Consider the following 14,845-nt stretch of genomic DNA (forward strand, 5'->3'; position numbering starts at 1 on the left):
TGCAATTAATTAATGTGCAGATGGAGAAACTGAAGAGATGTTAAATGATGTCTGAGGCAAGTCAATGTTATAATAGGAAGGAATTAGCCTTCAAGCTTTCTGCTCTAACCAAAGCATGGTCCCTCTGGTTTTCTAGCGTGCGATTCTGCTTTTGGCTGGCTCTGTCTGTGATATCCAAGGGGATGCTCTGAAGCAGAGTGACATGGAGGGAAATTTCCTAGCTAAAATAACATCCAGACTAGAAATCAGCATTTGAGGGAGCTCTTTTTTTTTTTTTTTTCTTTTTTTCTTTTTTTCTATTTTGACTGTATATCTAGCGGGGTTTTGGGTGGTACGTGTAAGTAAGCGCTTGACACAAATAACATCAAAGCACCAGAGCATTATTTACTTAAGCTGTCAGTCCATCTACATCAAGACAAGCAGTGTTTGTGCAATTCAAAAATCAAACAGGCATTCGTGTTTAAAATGCTCCTGTGCAGACTCAATCCAGGTGATGCCTGACACCCTCCTACTGCAGGCAATATGAATCGTTCCCTGTGAAAGCTATCGACCATTAATTTCGTTTCTAGAACAATAAATCAGCTTCACTCTCAGATTCTGCTCTCCAGAAGCACTGCGAACATGTCAAATAAATCAAAGGGCATTTCTCCAAGTGTAAGTATTATTACTGGAGCGTGGGCCATTTCCTATGGTGTGGGAAATGAAGCGTGCGATATTAAGCCTGCTGTTGTTCCCGTGCAGCGTAGTACGTGGCTTTGCTGGTGGGATGGGGCTCGGTTACTTTGCGATGGGGACAAGGTGTACGACAACCACACGGCTACTCACAATCCAGCCACCTCCGTCAGTGGTCATGTCGCAGTAGACCTGCACCCGCTGGCTGAGGTCCCCATTGATGGAGATGGTGTAGATGCCGCTCAGCGTGTCTCCGTTCATCAGGTGCTGGGTGCAGTCCTGAGGGTTAGCAAAGACACGTCCGCCTGTGAAATTAAAAAAAAAGCAAAAATTTAAGCAGAGGGACGCCCTTTCCCCATGCCTTGGGCCCCACTGGTTATGATCCAAGAAAGGTCTAACTTGGCTTCTGCATCCCAAGTTATTCTGCAAGGTGGTGGGACTTCACATTTGCCAACAACATCAGAGGAATTAATGGAAAAAATGTGTGCATATATTAATTTATGTCCCATACATCCCATATTGGAAAGGTGCATGGTAACATCACTATGAATGATGAGGGATGTCACTTCTTGAACCATCTGTCTGCACCCTGCGGTTTAAGCTGTCACCGGCATATTTAGACAGCTGAGAAAATACCAAAACCTGTTCTCCTCTCAGGATTGCCAGCTTCAAACAAGTTCTATGACTTTACTGATTTCAGGGGAATTCTCCTGATCTACACCTTTGGAAATGATGGTGGACTTGCAGCAGTCTGATTGTCACTTGCAAAAAGAGCAGGAATTAGGCCATGTGAGATGCTAGGTATGGGGAGCATGGGCTATGTGGCTGTGCTTTAGGTGTCTTCTGATGAAGAAACATCTAATTTGGGGGTCAGAGCTTAAGAGAGTCTTAACTCTGAGATTTCAGCAGTAAGTGAGATGTCAACTCTGGGTTCATTTTTCTTCTCATTTAACCCAAAAGGGGGAAATACATATTTTTCTTTGCGTTGGTGCATATGGTTGATGAGATAAATGAGTGCAGAGCTGGCAACATGGATGTGGCTTTTGAGGGTGTCTCGATTTTGCAGGGAGAAGATGTGAAGGACAGGCTGTATGCATCCATCACAACTGTGTGACGTCCTGTAGGACGAGGGTACAGACCTTTATCTTTACTTTCCAATTTGAGTGTATTCCCACCAACCTTGCGACCTAAAGACACGGAGATCATTGCTTTGTCCAAATGTTGAAGATCCCCTAATTTTTCTCATCTCCGTAGTCTGTAGTGCAAGGTCTGGTGAGACAGTGTTTGCATTTTATAGTATGCAACAATGAAAATGTTCAAAGACAACCACTTCAGGCTCCCTTGAGCTCTGTGGAGATTACTTGTTTCTTAATTTATATTCATATCTTTAAGAGCCAAGGAGACCTTGAAAGACATTTCAAACTGCTATAAATTATAAATACTGTATCTCTTTCTTCCTTTTGTCCCATCTGTATACAATTCCCGAAGAACCTTATGCAAACATGAAACAAAGAGGCTGAGCTATTAATATGTCAGAGGGAATGGAAGAACCCCGGGATGTGTAGTGTGAGCAGAAGGAAGGAAAACAATTTAAATTAAGCCAGGTTTTTTTTTTTTCTTTTTTTTTCTTTAGTTCTTAAAGACAAGTCCTTGTTCACTGCAAAGTGCCCCAGTACACTGCCAGAATTGAATCCTGGACCGTGATTCTTTGCTGAGGGATGCTGCCCATGGATTGTGTTGCCTCGATGTTTGTTCCTTGGTGCTTCTGTCTCATCAATATATGGGGTAAGTGGGGAGAAACTGGTTTCTTGCTGATGCTTGTCTCCATCTTAAAAGCAAATTCAAGCTGTGTTTGGATGCTGCATCAGCTGGCACTGGTGTCTCTAATACGGCCGAGGTCTGACATTTGTGTTTAATGGAAATGGTGCTCTCCTTGCCTGATGTGAGTGGGTTTCTGCTGCTTTATCCCAGCTGAGAAGCAATCCCCATGCAGTTTCATCCCTGACTCCCGAACAACCTCAGAAATTTCACACATTTTTCCATCGCCTGCCTGAACTGCACTGCCTTTATGTGCCTGTGCAAGAGGCGAGAATCACAGGAAAGCCTAATCCATAGTTGCATTAGGGAAGAGTCTCTTTTTTTTTTTTTTTTTGTCAATAGTTTATATTATCTCTCAAAAGCAAGTGAAGGGAACTTTGCATGTAACCACGATGGGGAAATGTATCTACAGCAGATTCAAAGAAAACTCCTAACTGAACTAGCAGTGCAGATGGAGGAATTTTGGTGGAAATCACTTTCAGGCTTCTTAGTGCGTTTGAATCCCAGGAAAAACGTAATTGGATTGAGCCCTGAACAAAATGTACTGTCTATTAAGTGCCCTGGCCTAGCAAGGCTTTTCAAAGAGGATGAGGAATGAGATGCTTTGCATGGTTTCTAATGTGAATGGTTGCGAAGGGTGGGGGCAATGGTGATGTTTTCATGCCAGCCTCATTCTTGCAAGTGTAAGCGCTCCATCTGTGAGGGTTACGGTGGCTGTGGCTGCCCACCATTTGATTTGGAAAGGAAACCATTCCTGTTGCCTTAGTGAGTCATGACTTCTCTAGAATTAGCGGGGGAAGGAATAATGCAATTAGATAAAATTGGTGGGACCACAGTCCTGTGGGCGTGCTGGCTCTGCTGTCTGTGACTCCACTGATGGTGGTGGTGATGTGCCTATTTGATACTTGTGAGAGATTGGACTGTGTCTACAGCATGGAGAGACCAGCTAGATCTCTCTCCACTCACTCTAAGAGTATGCGTGTTGATATGTGTTGTTAACTTCTATGGTTTTTTTCCCTCTATTTATGCATTTGAGGAGGGGCAAGGACAAGGCAAAGGACCTGGTAGATGGTTCCTGGTCTGAAGCTCGAATTCCTTTGCCCTGGGTTGGACCTTATGTTTGTACGATAGGTCCTTCAGCCATTAACTTTTTGTAGCAGAGCAGCACTGCGGGTCGTGGAAATGAATGTACCTCTCTGTAGATTGTGGTGAAATGATAACTGAGGAGGGAAAGCTCATAAAAGCTGTTCATGTCTACTAGCATGGTATGTGGGCTAAGTCCCACCTGGCTGAGCGTACATGGTACGAGTCCTCACCTGTGGTGAAGGTGGTGGAGATAAAGCCGCTCCGCATGGCATTTTGGGCAGCTTGCAGGCGCACAGTGTACTCTGTTGTCTCAGAAAGCCCCTCCAGGCGGATCCACGTGTCCTCGGCATCCACAATCAGCTCCTGTACATGGGTCCCAGAAGGAGGTAGACACCAAGAGCAACAGATGAGAAAAGCGATGGGGAGCCTAAAGAGCAAGCGAGGAGGGAAGGGAAGCCACAAACCACCGCAGCCCTTGATGCCTGGCTGAGGTACGTTGCATGGCTGCTTACACCCCTGGACTAAGTCAGTGTGAGGTCAATGAATGTATTCAACCTTTTGGGATGGTTCGGGTAGGAGAAAGCTAACTGGTTTGGACATAGAAGATTTGAAAGTTTGCAATCTGTGTGCTCTATTTACTAACTCTGTTTGGATCTACATGCCCTTAATACGGGGCATGATAGATTGCCCAAGCATGGCAAGGTGTAAAGCTAGCCAAACCTGGTTATTAGCCAGTTTTGACTCTGTCAATTCCTGTCACGTTAATTTTTCTGGTCGTCAGCCAATGCAACATAGCGTTATATTGAACCCCTTCTGCAAAGCTATTATCCTTCGGCTGCTGCAAGCCAGACACACTGGCAAAGGACATCTTTCTGATAGTGTTTGTAGCAGCTCTTCCAGACAGGCAGATATGGACACGCTCATTAAATAATCAAATATATTGTATTGCGGGATTAATTAGCTGTCTGTACCAATCTTCCTTTTTGCAAGAAGGGCAAATAGAATTTTTAGCATTTCTGTTCACAGGATAATGTTCTCCTGCCTCACCTTGCTTGTGTTTCACAAGTTGTGAATTCTCCCTGTTCCTCCAAACTTTCCAGGCATGTCCTCTTTTCTCACACCTGCAGGTGTGCATAAAGATTTTGCCCTAGGCAATCTTTTCCTGCTTTTCCCAATTGTTTATCTGAAGTATTGCTTATGCAGAAAGTAGTGTCTGCTCTTCTGGTCTCTCCCTAACTAGTGAGCATCATTCTTTTGCTTTGTTGGGTCTGCTCATTTCTTTACAGTCATGTTATTCCTTGACTTAATAAGCCTCTTTCTTTGTGAGGCCTCACTCACCTTCCGGCTGCCATCGGTGGATCTGTAGGTCATGACGTAGTTCTCGATCTCTCCCACGGGAGGCACCCAGGAGAGCAAGGCGCTCCGTCGAGTGACTTCGCTGGCAGTCAGGTTTGTTGGAGGATCCAAAACTGTAACAGTGGATAGGGACCCAGGCAAGGGCAAGTTCTCATATGCAACCACCCCAGCCCCTCTCCCTAACTCAGTGCACTGAGATTCACCCTTGCAACCCTGAGCTACAGCCCAAAGTCCATCCTTTGCCCTCAGTTTCCAGTCACCTCATCCCCATCCCCAGTCTTGAACAGAGCTCTCTTTTCAGAGAACCCTCTAAAAGTCCTCCTCTACCTGCATGCTCTCTGAAGGGTAATGGCTCTGAAATTAATGTGCTATGGGGCCTTACAAGCTTCTTGTAAGCAAAATGGCAATGGCCTGTAGTGCTCTTCTGGACTATGGCCATGGGCAAGAAAGAGACCTAGTCAAGCGTCTTCTCAGGAAACCACATCCAGAGGAAATCAAAGAAAGGGATGGATGAATGTAGAAAGAGTGAAAATGATGTTTGATTCTTCTTGTGATTAAGATTCTGTTCTTTTGTTGTGCCCAGCAGTGGTTTTTGGGTGTCCTTGGCACATAGATACTTCTACACCCCCATTGGTGCGACAAGAGCTTTGGCTCAGCCTTGCTAGCTGCTTTTTCAGGAGTGGATGTATGGCTAAGGGCACGTAACAGGCAGTGGAGGCCGTGACTATACGTACGAGTTGTGAAGTTGGTGCTGACGGTCTGGCTGATGAGGGGCCCATTGGTGGCATACATAGAGACTGTGTAGGTGGTGCTGGGCAGGAGTTTGGTCAGCTGGTACTCCTGGCTTACTCCATCCACGAGAATTGTTTCTCCTGCAACTGTAAGCCAAAAGAGATGAGTTAGGGTAGATGTTTAAGGTGGTTCTCCAAAATGTGCCTGTGAGTATGACCTCATGAACAAAAGCACTTATATTGCTGAAACCCCATGAGCTATGGTGCAGCAGCTGAGCTGTAGTGGTGTGTTTGCTCTGAAGGATGGTCTTATTTTTCCCACAGTCCCTATGTTTGCCTGATACTTTCTTTGCCTTTGGTACTGGGCTTCATTGAGTTTGCCACCACCAAGTTTCTGTGGGATGCGTACGTGCTTGCCTCTGGGCTGCTGCTAGTGGGCCAGTTAGCAAAGTGGGAAGATTGCGGTCCCCTCCTGTGTGGACTGCCATGCTCCAAGGCTTGGTGGGGGCAGTGGAAGGCACAAGCCATGGGACCTGCACGGCAGGAGCTGGTGTCTGGGGATGGAGTACAGCCCTGCCACCTGCCAGGTGCTGCCCTCCCAAAGCAAGAGCTCCTTCCCTACACCCTCCATGGAGGGCACCTGCCGAGCCCTGGACTTTGGGATGGGCAAGAGGTAGAGGTGAGCTGAAATGGAGCCCCGGTGTACCTGTGTGGCGGGTGAGGACAAGGACGTAGCTCTCCACCTCCGACAGCGGCGGGTTCCACTGCAGCAGCGCCTCAGTGGGGGTGATGTTGGTGGCTGTGACCCCCAAGGGGGCATCCATGGCTGCATTGGGGACAGAATCACAGAGTCAGAGGCATTATGAGACTAGACCTGGAAGGGCTTCTTGTGGCTCATTGCTCATGGTTTTGCCTTGCTGCCCAGGCATATGTGCCTGCAGAAGAGTTATTGCTGTCCTACCTGGATAGCAGAGATGTCATAGCTTGTGCTACTCTGCTACCTGGGCTGCTCTTCCACTGTTTTACTGATGCACAGCCTGGCATATTACAGGTTTTTTAAAATGTTTTTGAGGAGTCTGTGGATAGCAGATCCTTGCAGCAGATGCTGTTTGTGCCAGGGTTTTCCCAGGAATTATTTCTAGAAGTCTGTACTCCCTTTAGGAAAGGTTGTCGTGGCTGCTCAGCGTCATATCTCTAGCTTCTCCATGCCCGGTACAGATTTATCACTCCCCCAGCTATGACTGCCCATGCATATTTGGGAAAAGCTTTGCTTGAACATACTTCAAAAGTCCACACTGGGCCCTTGTGAGCCTCACTCATCATCTTGACCTTGCATCAGGCTGGCATGAGGTCCAGCTTGCTCTGAGCTGCCTGATTGCTAGTGCAAGTAGGGGCTGCCAGCCCTGCCTGGGGCTGGACCTGGCACTGTTTGATTGCCACCTGCCTGGCAGGAGCTCCTTCCCACCTGTGTGCACGGTGATGGAGGCCACCTCACTCTCCTCCCGGCCCCGCACGCTCTTCACTCCGATCTCATACTTGGTGGCAGGCTGCAGGTGGTGGAGGCTGTACTCAGTGGTATCGCTGGTGATGGCAGTGCTGTCTGTCCTCCCTGCAGGGATGGAGCCAAGAGCATTGGCATCACAGCTGACCCCGTCCCTGCAGAAGGTGCTCGGAAGGGGAGGGCAGTCCCGTAAGTCATCTCTAGGGCTGATACTGGGAGTAACGGGGTTTTGTGCCTGCAGGTGCAGACCTGCGTGCCCATCACTCTGCTGGCTCGAGCTTTTCAGCATCACAGGCAAAACTGGGGCCAAGGGAGATGAGCTGGGGCAAGCAGGTGAGGGAGGTGGGATTTCAGGATTGGGCCCTGAAGTAACCATCCCCATGGAGGGCACGCTGCAAGGGGTCACTCCCCGTGCCCCTCTGTACTGAACTGGCCCTTCACTTCAGTGATCCCTTCCCATTCTCATCCCAGACACCCTGTCCTCCGTTCCTGCAGCCTCTTAGTCCATCCTGGCTTTGCCCAGGGCACTGAGATGTTGTCTGGGGTGAGGATGACCTGGTGGCTTGCTTGCATCAGCGAATGGAGGGAGGGTTGGCAGCTGTGAACTCAGGGTATGAACAAGAGTGGTCTGACCCATTACCTTCAGCAGCGCGGTAGGATATTCTGTAGTGGTCAAAGGCAGCGATGGGAGGGCTCCAGTAGACCATCATGGACTCCTGGGTGACATTGCCCACCCTGAGGTCCTTTGGCGCATCGATCCCTGTTGAGCAGAAAGCAAAGCCGTGGGAGGCAGGTCTGCTCCCCATCCCCCTGCCCTCCCTCCTAACGAGGTCCCGTGTCTGGTGGGGGGGCGGTCCTGTGGTACCTGTCGTGATGGAGCCTATGACAGGCTCGGAGCTGATGGCACCATGCACAGCCACCAGCGACACCTGGTACTCTGTGGATGGCTGCAAGCCCGTCAGGCTGGCATGCCTGCGGGTGCCATTGAGTGTGACCTGCTGTGCCTCCTTCCCATCCTGGGGGCTGTAGGTGAGGATGAGACGGTCTGCTGGTGGAGATGGATCACTCCATGTGACGTTCACACTGGAGGATGTCAGCTGGGAGAAGTGGAGCTGCGTGATGGGCCGGACCCCTGCAAGGCAGAGAGAGGAAATGCAACCCCAGCCATCTGTAGAACCTGGCCTCTGTGTTGTTCTCAGTGCTTGTGTGGGAATAGCCAAGAGAGGTGGCAAAGCTGCAGCGCTGGGGTCTCCATTGATCTGCAACTGTGCTGGGACTGAGAGGCAGAACTAGGAGGAGAAAAATGGTGCTTCTGTCAGGTCTGCTTGCAAACACAATCCATCCAAGATCCGTATGGTGGATGATGAGGTTGTCCCACTACACATGGTATGTGCTGTCTGGGCTTCTCAACTGCAGGCTTTTCACCCAGAGGTGCTTGTGAGGTCCCTCAAAGTTTGATTTTTTCCTTCTTATGGACACACAGACCACCCTGACCACAGAGGACAGCATGGACTGGGTGTTCCCCCAACCCTACCTCCTGCTTATGGGAGCCTCCAGCCAAGCAAGTGTGCTCAGTGCTGCTGGCTGAGAGGATGGGATCTCCACGTTAGTAGGGCTATCCTTCTGGAGCCCACAGACCTCCTCCCATATGGATGGATCACCCCCAGCTCTCATCCCCATCACCACATCAAGAGTTTTGGTGCTGGGGACACAGTGAGCTGGCAGAAGTGCCAACTTGGGGTGGTGATCTGTGCCCTTGGCCCCATTCCAACTTGTCTTTCTCTACCTGTGAAAGCATCCACGGTGGCCTCCAGGCTTTGCTGGCGTCCCCTCTCAGCGATTATGGAGATAGTGTACTCCGTCCCAGGCTCCAGCTCCGAGAGGGTGAGCTGTGACTTGTCCCGGGGCACGGTCACTTCAGAGGCCATCCCTGAGGCAGGGGTGAAGGTGATGCGGTAGTGGTCGATGGGACCCGTGGCTTTGGTCCAGGCCAGTGAGATCGATGTCTCTGTAGAGGCTGTCACCAGGAGGTCCCGGGGGCTGTCAAGCTCTGTGGAGAGAGGGTTGGTGCAGACCTTTGTCCCCATGCATGGACCGTCCCATGGGGACATTGGAGACATAGGACCCAGGTGTACTTGGAGCATGCAGTGGGGCCAAACTCACCGGTCCTGGCGTTCATGGTTGCCGGCACGCTCTGCTGGCTGTCCATCACAGCCGAAATCCCGATGCCATACTCTGTCCCTGGCACCAGATCTGCCGGGGTGTGCAAAGGACAAGAAGGGATGTGAGCAGTGCCTGGCAGGGTGGCCTCGGAGTGTGACCCCCCCCCACCTCCCAGGGCTGGGGACAGGGGGGACCCTCCTGAGCATCCTTGGGGTGACAATCCTCCCACAGGCCAGCAGTTCCTCTCAGCATTGCAGAAGAGCCGAGCCTTTGTAAAAAGCCCTGTGGATGCCTTTGGACAGGGAATTTTGATTATTGTAGCTCAGAAATAAGCAACCTTGTTGCTGAGATCTCCTGTAATTGCTGGCATTGAGACAGAAATTGTGTGTGTGTGAGCTGAGATGGGAACGATAAAGTAGCTATATTTGTTTCCAAAGTGATTCAACATCAAATATTGTCACAGGGCTGGTGTCTAGAAGAGAAATAAATTATGCAGTGTAAATGAAGTGCACATTAATTAGGAAAGGTTCAGTCTTTCTGGGAGCTGAATCGAGCGCTGCTCTGTGGGGTGGACATGTCCTGCGGTGCATCTCTCAAAGGACACGGAAACTGAGCTCATCCAGCTCCTTTCCTGTGCACCTCTTGCTGATCACTGTTTTATCTCCGTGGAACATCTCCTGCTTCTGCCTGTCCCTTCAGTTTTGCTACTGGCAGCTCTATTCCCCTCCTCCCATGATCTTTCCCATGGGGTTAGAGAAAGGCATGGACCCTCCACCCTGGCCTCACCCTGCCTTGCCCAGGGGCAGCATCTCTTGAAGCCACCAAAGCCTTCCCGGAGAGGCCAGGAGGGAGGGAAAACCCCCATTCCCTGCTTCTCTCCTCTTGCTATGGTGGAGTCTTGTGCTGAGGGGAGAGATGGATCCCCTTTGCCCTTGCCCAATAAGTGTCAGAAATATGGTGGAAAAGAGGAGAAGAGCCTGTGAGAAAGGGGGAGGAGAAGGAAGAACTGAGCAGAAGCATATAAAACGATGCTTTTTCTCTCCTGGTTCTTCTGGGTAGAAGATTTGCACAGATATTTCTGTGCAAATGCTGATTTTGAAGAGCGACATATGGGGCAAGGCTTGCCATATTTTTAAGCTTAAGTCTTTGATAGCTCTGCTCAGCGCTGTTCCTCGCTGCTTTTCCTGCAGGCAGATGAAGGCAGCTAAAGGGATCACTGCTTGCTTTCACACCGCAGATCCCACCAGGCCTTGGGTGGCTGGAAACCCACCCTGACAGGCTTTGCACCATGTGCAACCAGACCTTGGAGGGCAGGGTTACTATGTGTGTAATGAAGGTATGGGAGAGGCTCGTGTGCCATCCACACTATGGCCATCCTGGTTTTTTTTTTTTTTTTTTTTTTTTTGCCAGCAGAATGGTTTTTTTTTGTGTTATTTTTTGCTGTCATTAGATTTTTAAAAATAAATTGACTTTGTATTACATAGTACCCTGGGACCTAGAAGCAAGGCACTTAGGTGCTGATGGAGGCACTATATAAAGATCACCCACCACTTTTGACTTAAGCCTCTGCGTCTATGGAGCTTGCTCTCAGGGGGTTTCTTTTAGCCCTGCCTGAGTCTGGCAGAGATTTGGCAGCTTTTTAAATTTTTATTGAGAAAAACAAGAGCCTTCAGGCTGCCACATTCTCTGAGACAAGCTCAGGCTCTGCTGTGGGTGTCATCGCAGTTTGGGTCACTGGGGTAGTAGTGCACCTCTGCCCAAGAGAGGGGGATTTGGCCCATTTTTAGTGCTCTTTCTCACCTAGAAAGGCAGTAAATGCCTATAGGAAAGCTAGCAGAGGACCAGCACCAAGTGTCCAATCCCTTGCAAACCCCCTCTCAAATCCCCTCCAAACCCTCCGTCTCATCCCATTCTCCATGCACGTCCTCATTATGAAAGCAGCAGAACCTATCCCTAACATTTCTTTTTTCCGCATACCACATTTTTCAAGCTAACTGCTCTAATTGCTTTCCTGCCCTCCAGCCTTTCTCGTGACTCGATGCTGCTGTGCCTGTAACTTCACATTCTACTTTCCCACTGAACTTATTCGTATACATCCATACAGCAGAGACACCTGAGCCCTCTTCAGGCTGGGGAGGTGCCAGAAGAGCAAAGAGAGTCAATGTGGAAAAACCTGGTGTCCTGCCATACTGAGGAACTCCAAGCTGAATGAGTGATCTTTTTTGTAAGTAAATCTTTTCTTTGCTCAAAAAATTGCCACCAGAGCTGCAAATCTGGCAGGCAAGTAGTTGTAGTCGGGGAGAAAAGGAAACCAGATCTTACATGGTGCTTTGTGGTGCTGCTGCTGCAAAGGGTGTTTGGGACTTTCCTGGCAGCGGGAAGTGGGTGGTGTTTGCAGCCCCTGGTGGCACCCCCTGTGCTGGCCTGAATAACATACTGCTTGAAGGACTGCTCAAAAATAGCATCCCTGGATTTGGATCTGCTTTGCACCTGATTTGGAAAAAGGCAACGAACTCAGGCAGCCTGTCTCCCCATTACTGCCTACAGGACATTGGTGCCTGTGGCTCTTTCCCAGCAAGGGAAAAAAAAGAAAGGCAAAATAATATTTTCCTCTAGATCAGCCTAAAAAGGCTTCCTCTTCCCATTTCTGACTTTGCTCCTTGCCAGCTCTGTTTGGCAACTGCTCAGACTGCTGGAGGTGCATCGCTTGGATGTGCATCGCTTAGAGGTGTGTCGCTCGGTTAGCGGATAAGCAGCACCCAAATCCAGACCCACAGAGGGGAAAATGAGCTTCATCCCAAGGCAAATGTTCTGTCTGGTAACTGGTAGACTCCCAAACAGCCTCAAATATGAGCCAGCATAAGGGCAACTGAGCATCGGTGCTGATCTGGGCTTTCCATTGCCCTACCTGCTTACAAGGAGGAGAAGGGGGAGGAAGGGCACGTCAGTGCATGCATACCTGTGAGGGTGGCCCGGGTGGTAGGACCAGCGTCACGCAGCACCAGGACTTCATGGTAGTTCTCCCCAGCCAGGGTGCTGTAGACCACCCTGTAGCTGTGTGCCTCGGCCTCGCTGTTGTCCCAGGTGAGCTCGAGGCTGGCAGGTGTCCGCAAGCCCACCCGCAGGTTCTTGGGGGCATCGATCTCTGCGCAATACAAGGGAGAGAGGCTCCATCTCACCGCCAGGCATCAGGAATGCACCCTGTAGCCTTGGCACAGATAAACAGGAGCAGAGGGGTACCCAGGTGTGATGTCTGTGAGGTCCTGCATAGGGTCCCTCCTTCCCGGGGCGTGTGCCCATGGAAAGGGCTAGGGTGTCTGCTCTCACCTCCTGCTTAGCAGAGACCCAGAGATGCCACCCATTAGACCGGCGCAAGTGCTGGGGCATTCACAGTATCCGTCAGTAAGTCACTTTGGGATCTAATTGCATGTTATTTGAAAAAGAAAAGCGTTTTCCTCCTATATAAGAGTAAGGGAAACTGAGGCTGCGTGCGTAAGAGAAAAAGGGCTCTGTAGCATTCGTGCGTTGGCCTGAACTGCTCTTAGAAGAACCTTGAGCATCTTTACAGGCTCATTCATGCTCAGACATTGCCCAAAGGTTTGTTTGTTAGTGCTGCTGATGCTGTGCACCAAATCTGCTCTGATTTGCATTATAAACCTCTCCGGTGAGTGACAGGTTGGTGCCGGGCAGGGGCTGGGTGGCAGCAGATGGAGGGTAATTACTGCTTCTTGATGGATCTGAGTTTAGGAGGGGATTTTTTATGTTGCCTTTTAGAAATAAAGCAAGGAAGGCCAACGCAGCAAATCAGTCAGGGTGAACATCTCATCCGAAATATTTATCTATAGAGATATATACACACACAGTTCACACACTGCAGTTATTATAGCAGGAGCCTAGTATCCACCAGTAACGTACATGACAAGTAATTTATACACCATAAACCAGCACTGAAATACGCGCTCTACCTCTTCCTTTAATGGCACGGTAAATTAAACCTGTTAGCTATCTGCAGGCTTAACATTAATTAAAGTTTTACCGACCAGTTAGGGTATTCAGAGAAGATATAAAATAAGACAACCATGTTTCTGACTGGGCTGCTTTCAGCCGCTTGACTGCCGATTCCTCGGGCAATGCATCTGCCTTGGCTCTCGACGCTGAATGGGAGTGAGCATCATCTTAAATTCAGACCTGTGCTTGCTGTTTTGGTGCTTTTGAGAATTGCATGTTGATCTGCAGGTGCTATTAAAGTGTAAACTTGTGGGTTTTAAGGTTTTAGTCATGGGCTCAAGCTAAGCTGTGGGTCTGAACAGGCCGGTGGAAACGTGTGCCACAGGCAGCAGCAGATTCAGCCTTCATGCTGCACCAGGATGTGGCCAAGGTGGGATTAGCTCAGGGATTGTTGTCTAAATGTGGGGTTCTGAGTTATCTGCCTGGTCACTGGCATCTGGAGTGACCTGGGATGCCCTGGAGACCATGTGAGCATCCCCACAGGGCACAGTGGAAACCTCCAGGGCACTGGAAGTTTAGGGACTAAACAGAAACGTAGGCACTAGTGGAGGGGGGTCAGAGGGTGGTTTGAGCTGTGTGTGTGTGTTTTAGGGTGAGCTGAATCGTTTGCTCTGCCTTGCTCTGCACCAGGACTGTGATGAGATGTGAGACACCTGCATTCAGGCATCTGACCTGCATCCTAACCATCATGGTTTCATTGCGCCGCTTCCTCCCAGTACACCGGATTAAACCCCAGCTCACTTGTGTCAGGGGAAAACCAGGTACCGTTAAATCCCAGATGCCAAAAACCCCTCGATTCAGCTCTGGATATGCAAAACCCCATGCTCATTGCAGGACAGCCCCTCTGCAGATCGCAGTGAGACATCTGCCTGTGCTTGCTGGAGGCTTAAAAACTCATGCTGGTTCTCCCAGCAAAGCCAGCTGGCTACCTGTGGTGAACTGGGCGAGGGCCGGCCGGCTCTCGTTGGCACCCCGGAGGGCACTGACGGCGAGATGGTAGCGGGCGCCGGGGCGCAGGGCCTGCAGGGAGTACTGGCTGAGGGGGGGCTGCAGGCGGAAGGTGGTCCTCCCCCCCTCCCCATCCGCCAGCCCGTACTTCAGCAGGATGGCGTCCACCTTGGCACGCGGCGGTGTCCACTCCACAAAGGCCACCGTGTCGGAGACATCCCGCACCAGGATCTGCGTTGGGCCGTCGATGACTGTGGAGGAGGGGGGAAATGGGGGCCTGTTATTTTGGGAGAATTAGATGGGGAAGGGTGGTGGCTTTGGGGACACCAAGTTTCAGGGATGCTTTAACCTGACCTTTGGAGTGGCCCAAATTAGCAGTTGGGGATGAAGCAGAGAGGTGGCACAGGATGAAGCAGAGACATGATCCCCCTGATCCCAAAGTACTCAGGGAGTTTCATCCTGGTGGGTTCCCACTCCCTTATCCCAATCTCCTGCCTCTTTCCTGAACCCTCTCCACTTCACCAATGTCCCTCCTGAGCTGTGGACACCAGAGCAGGACCCA

At 50.1% G+C, this 14,845-nt stretch overlaps 1 protein-coding gene across 4 annotated transcripts in view; it reads right to left on the bottom strand.

The window, feature by feature from the left end:
- Window positions 1-14,845, bottom strand: part of TNR (tenascin R) — a 74,792-nt gene that overhangs the window by 4,722 nt on the left and 55,225 nt on the right. For all 4 annotated transcript variants that reach the window (XM_086752928.1, XM_086752929.1, XM_086752926.1 and 1 more), the window contains 12 exons: window positions 14,265-14,534; window positions 12,287-12,472; window positions 9,328-9,417; window positions 8,951-9,214; window positions 8,030-8,296; window positions 7,805-7,924; window positions 7,129-7,272; window positions 6,370-6,489; window positions 5,667-5,810; window positions 4,915-5,045; window positions 3,807-3,939; window positions 826-977 (listed from right to left, as the gene is read on the bottom strand). In XM_086752928.1, the coding sequence (XP_086609054.1) occupies window positions 826-977; window positions 3,807-3,939; window positions 4,915-5,045; window positions 5,667-5,810; window positions 6,370-6,489; window positions 7,129-7,272; window positions 7,805-7,924; window positions 8,030-8,296; window positions 8,951-9,214; window positions 9,328-9,417; window positions 12,287-12,472; window positions 14,265-14,534 (2,021 nt within the window). The remainder of the gene's footprint in view (window positions 1-825; window positions 978-3,806; window positions 3,940-4,914; window positions 5,046-5,666; window positions 5,811-6,369; window positions 6,490-7,128; window positions 7,273-7,804; window positions 7,925-8,029; window positions 8,297-8,950; window positions 9,215-9,327; window positions 9,418-12,286; window positions 12,473-14,264; window positions 14,535-14,845) is intronic.

Source organism: Chlamydotis macqueenii, chromosome 8, assembly GCF_036417535.1.
Source record: "Chlamydotis macqueenii isolate bChlMac1 chromosome 8, bChlMac1.mat, whole genome shotgun sequence".
NCBI classification, from domain to species: Eukaryota; Metazoa; Chordata; class Aves; order Otidiformes; family Otididae; genus Chlamydotis; species Chlamydotis macqueenii.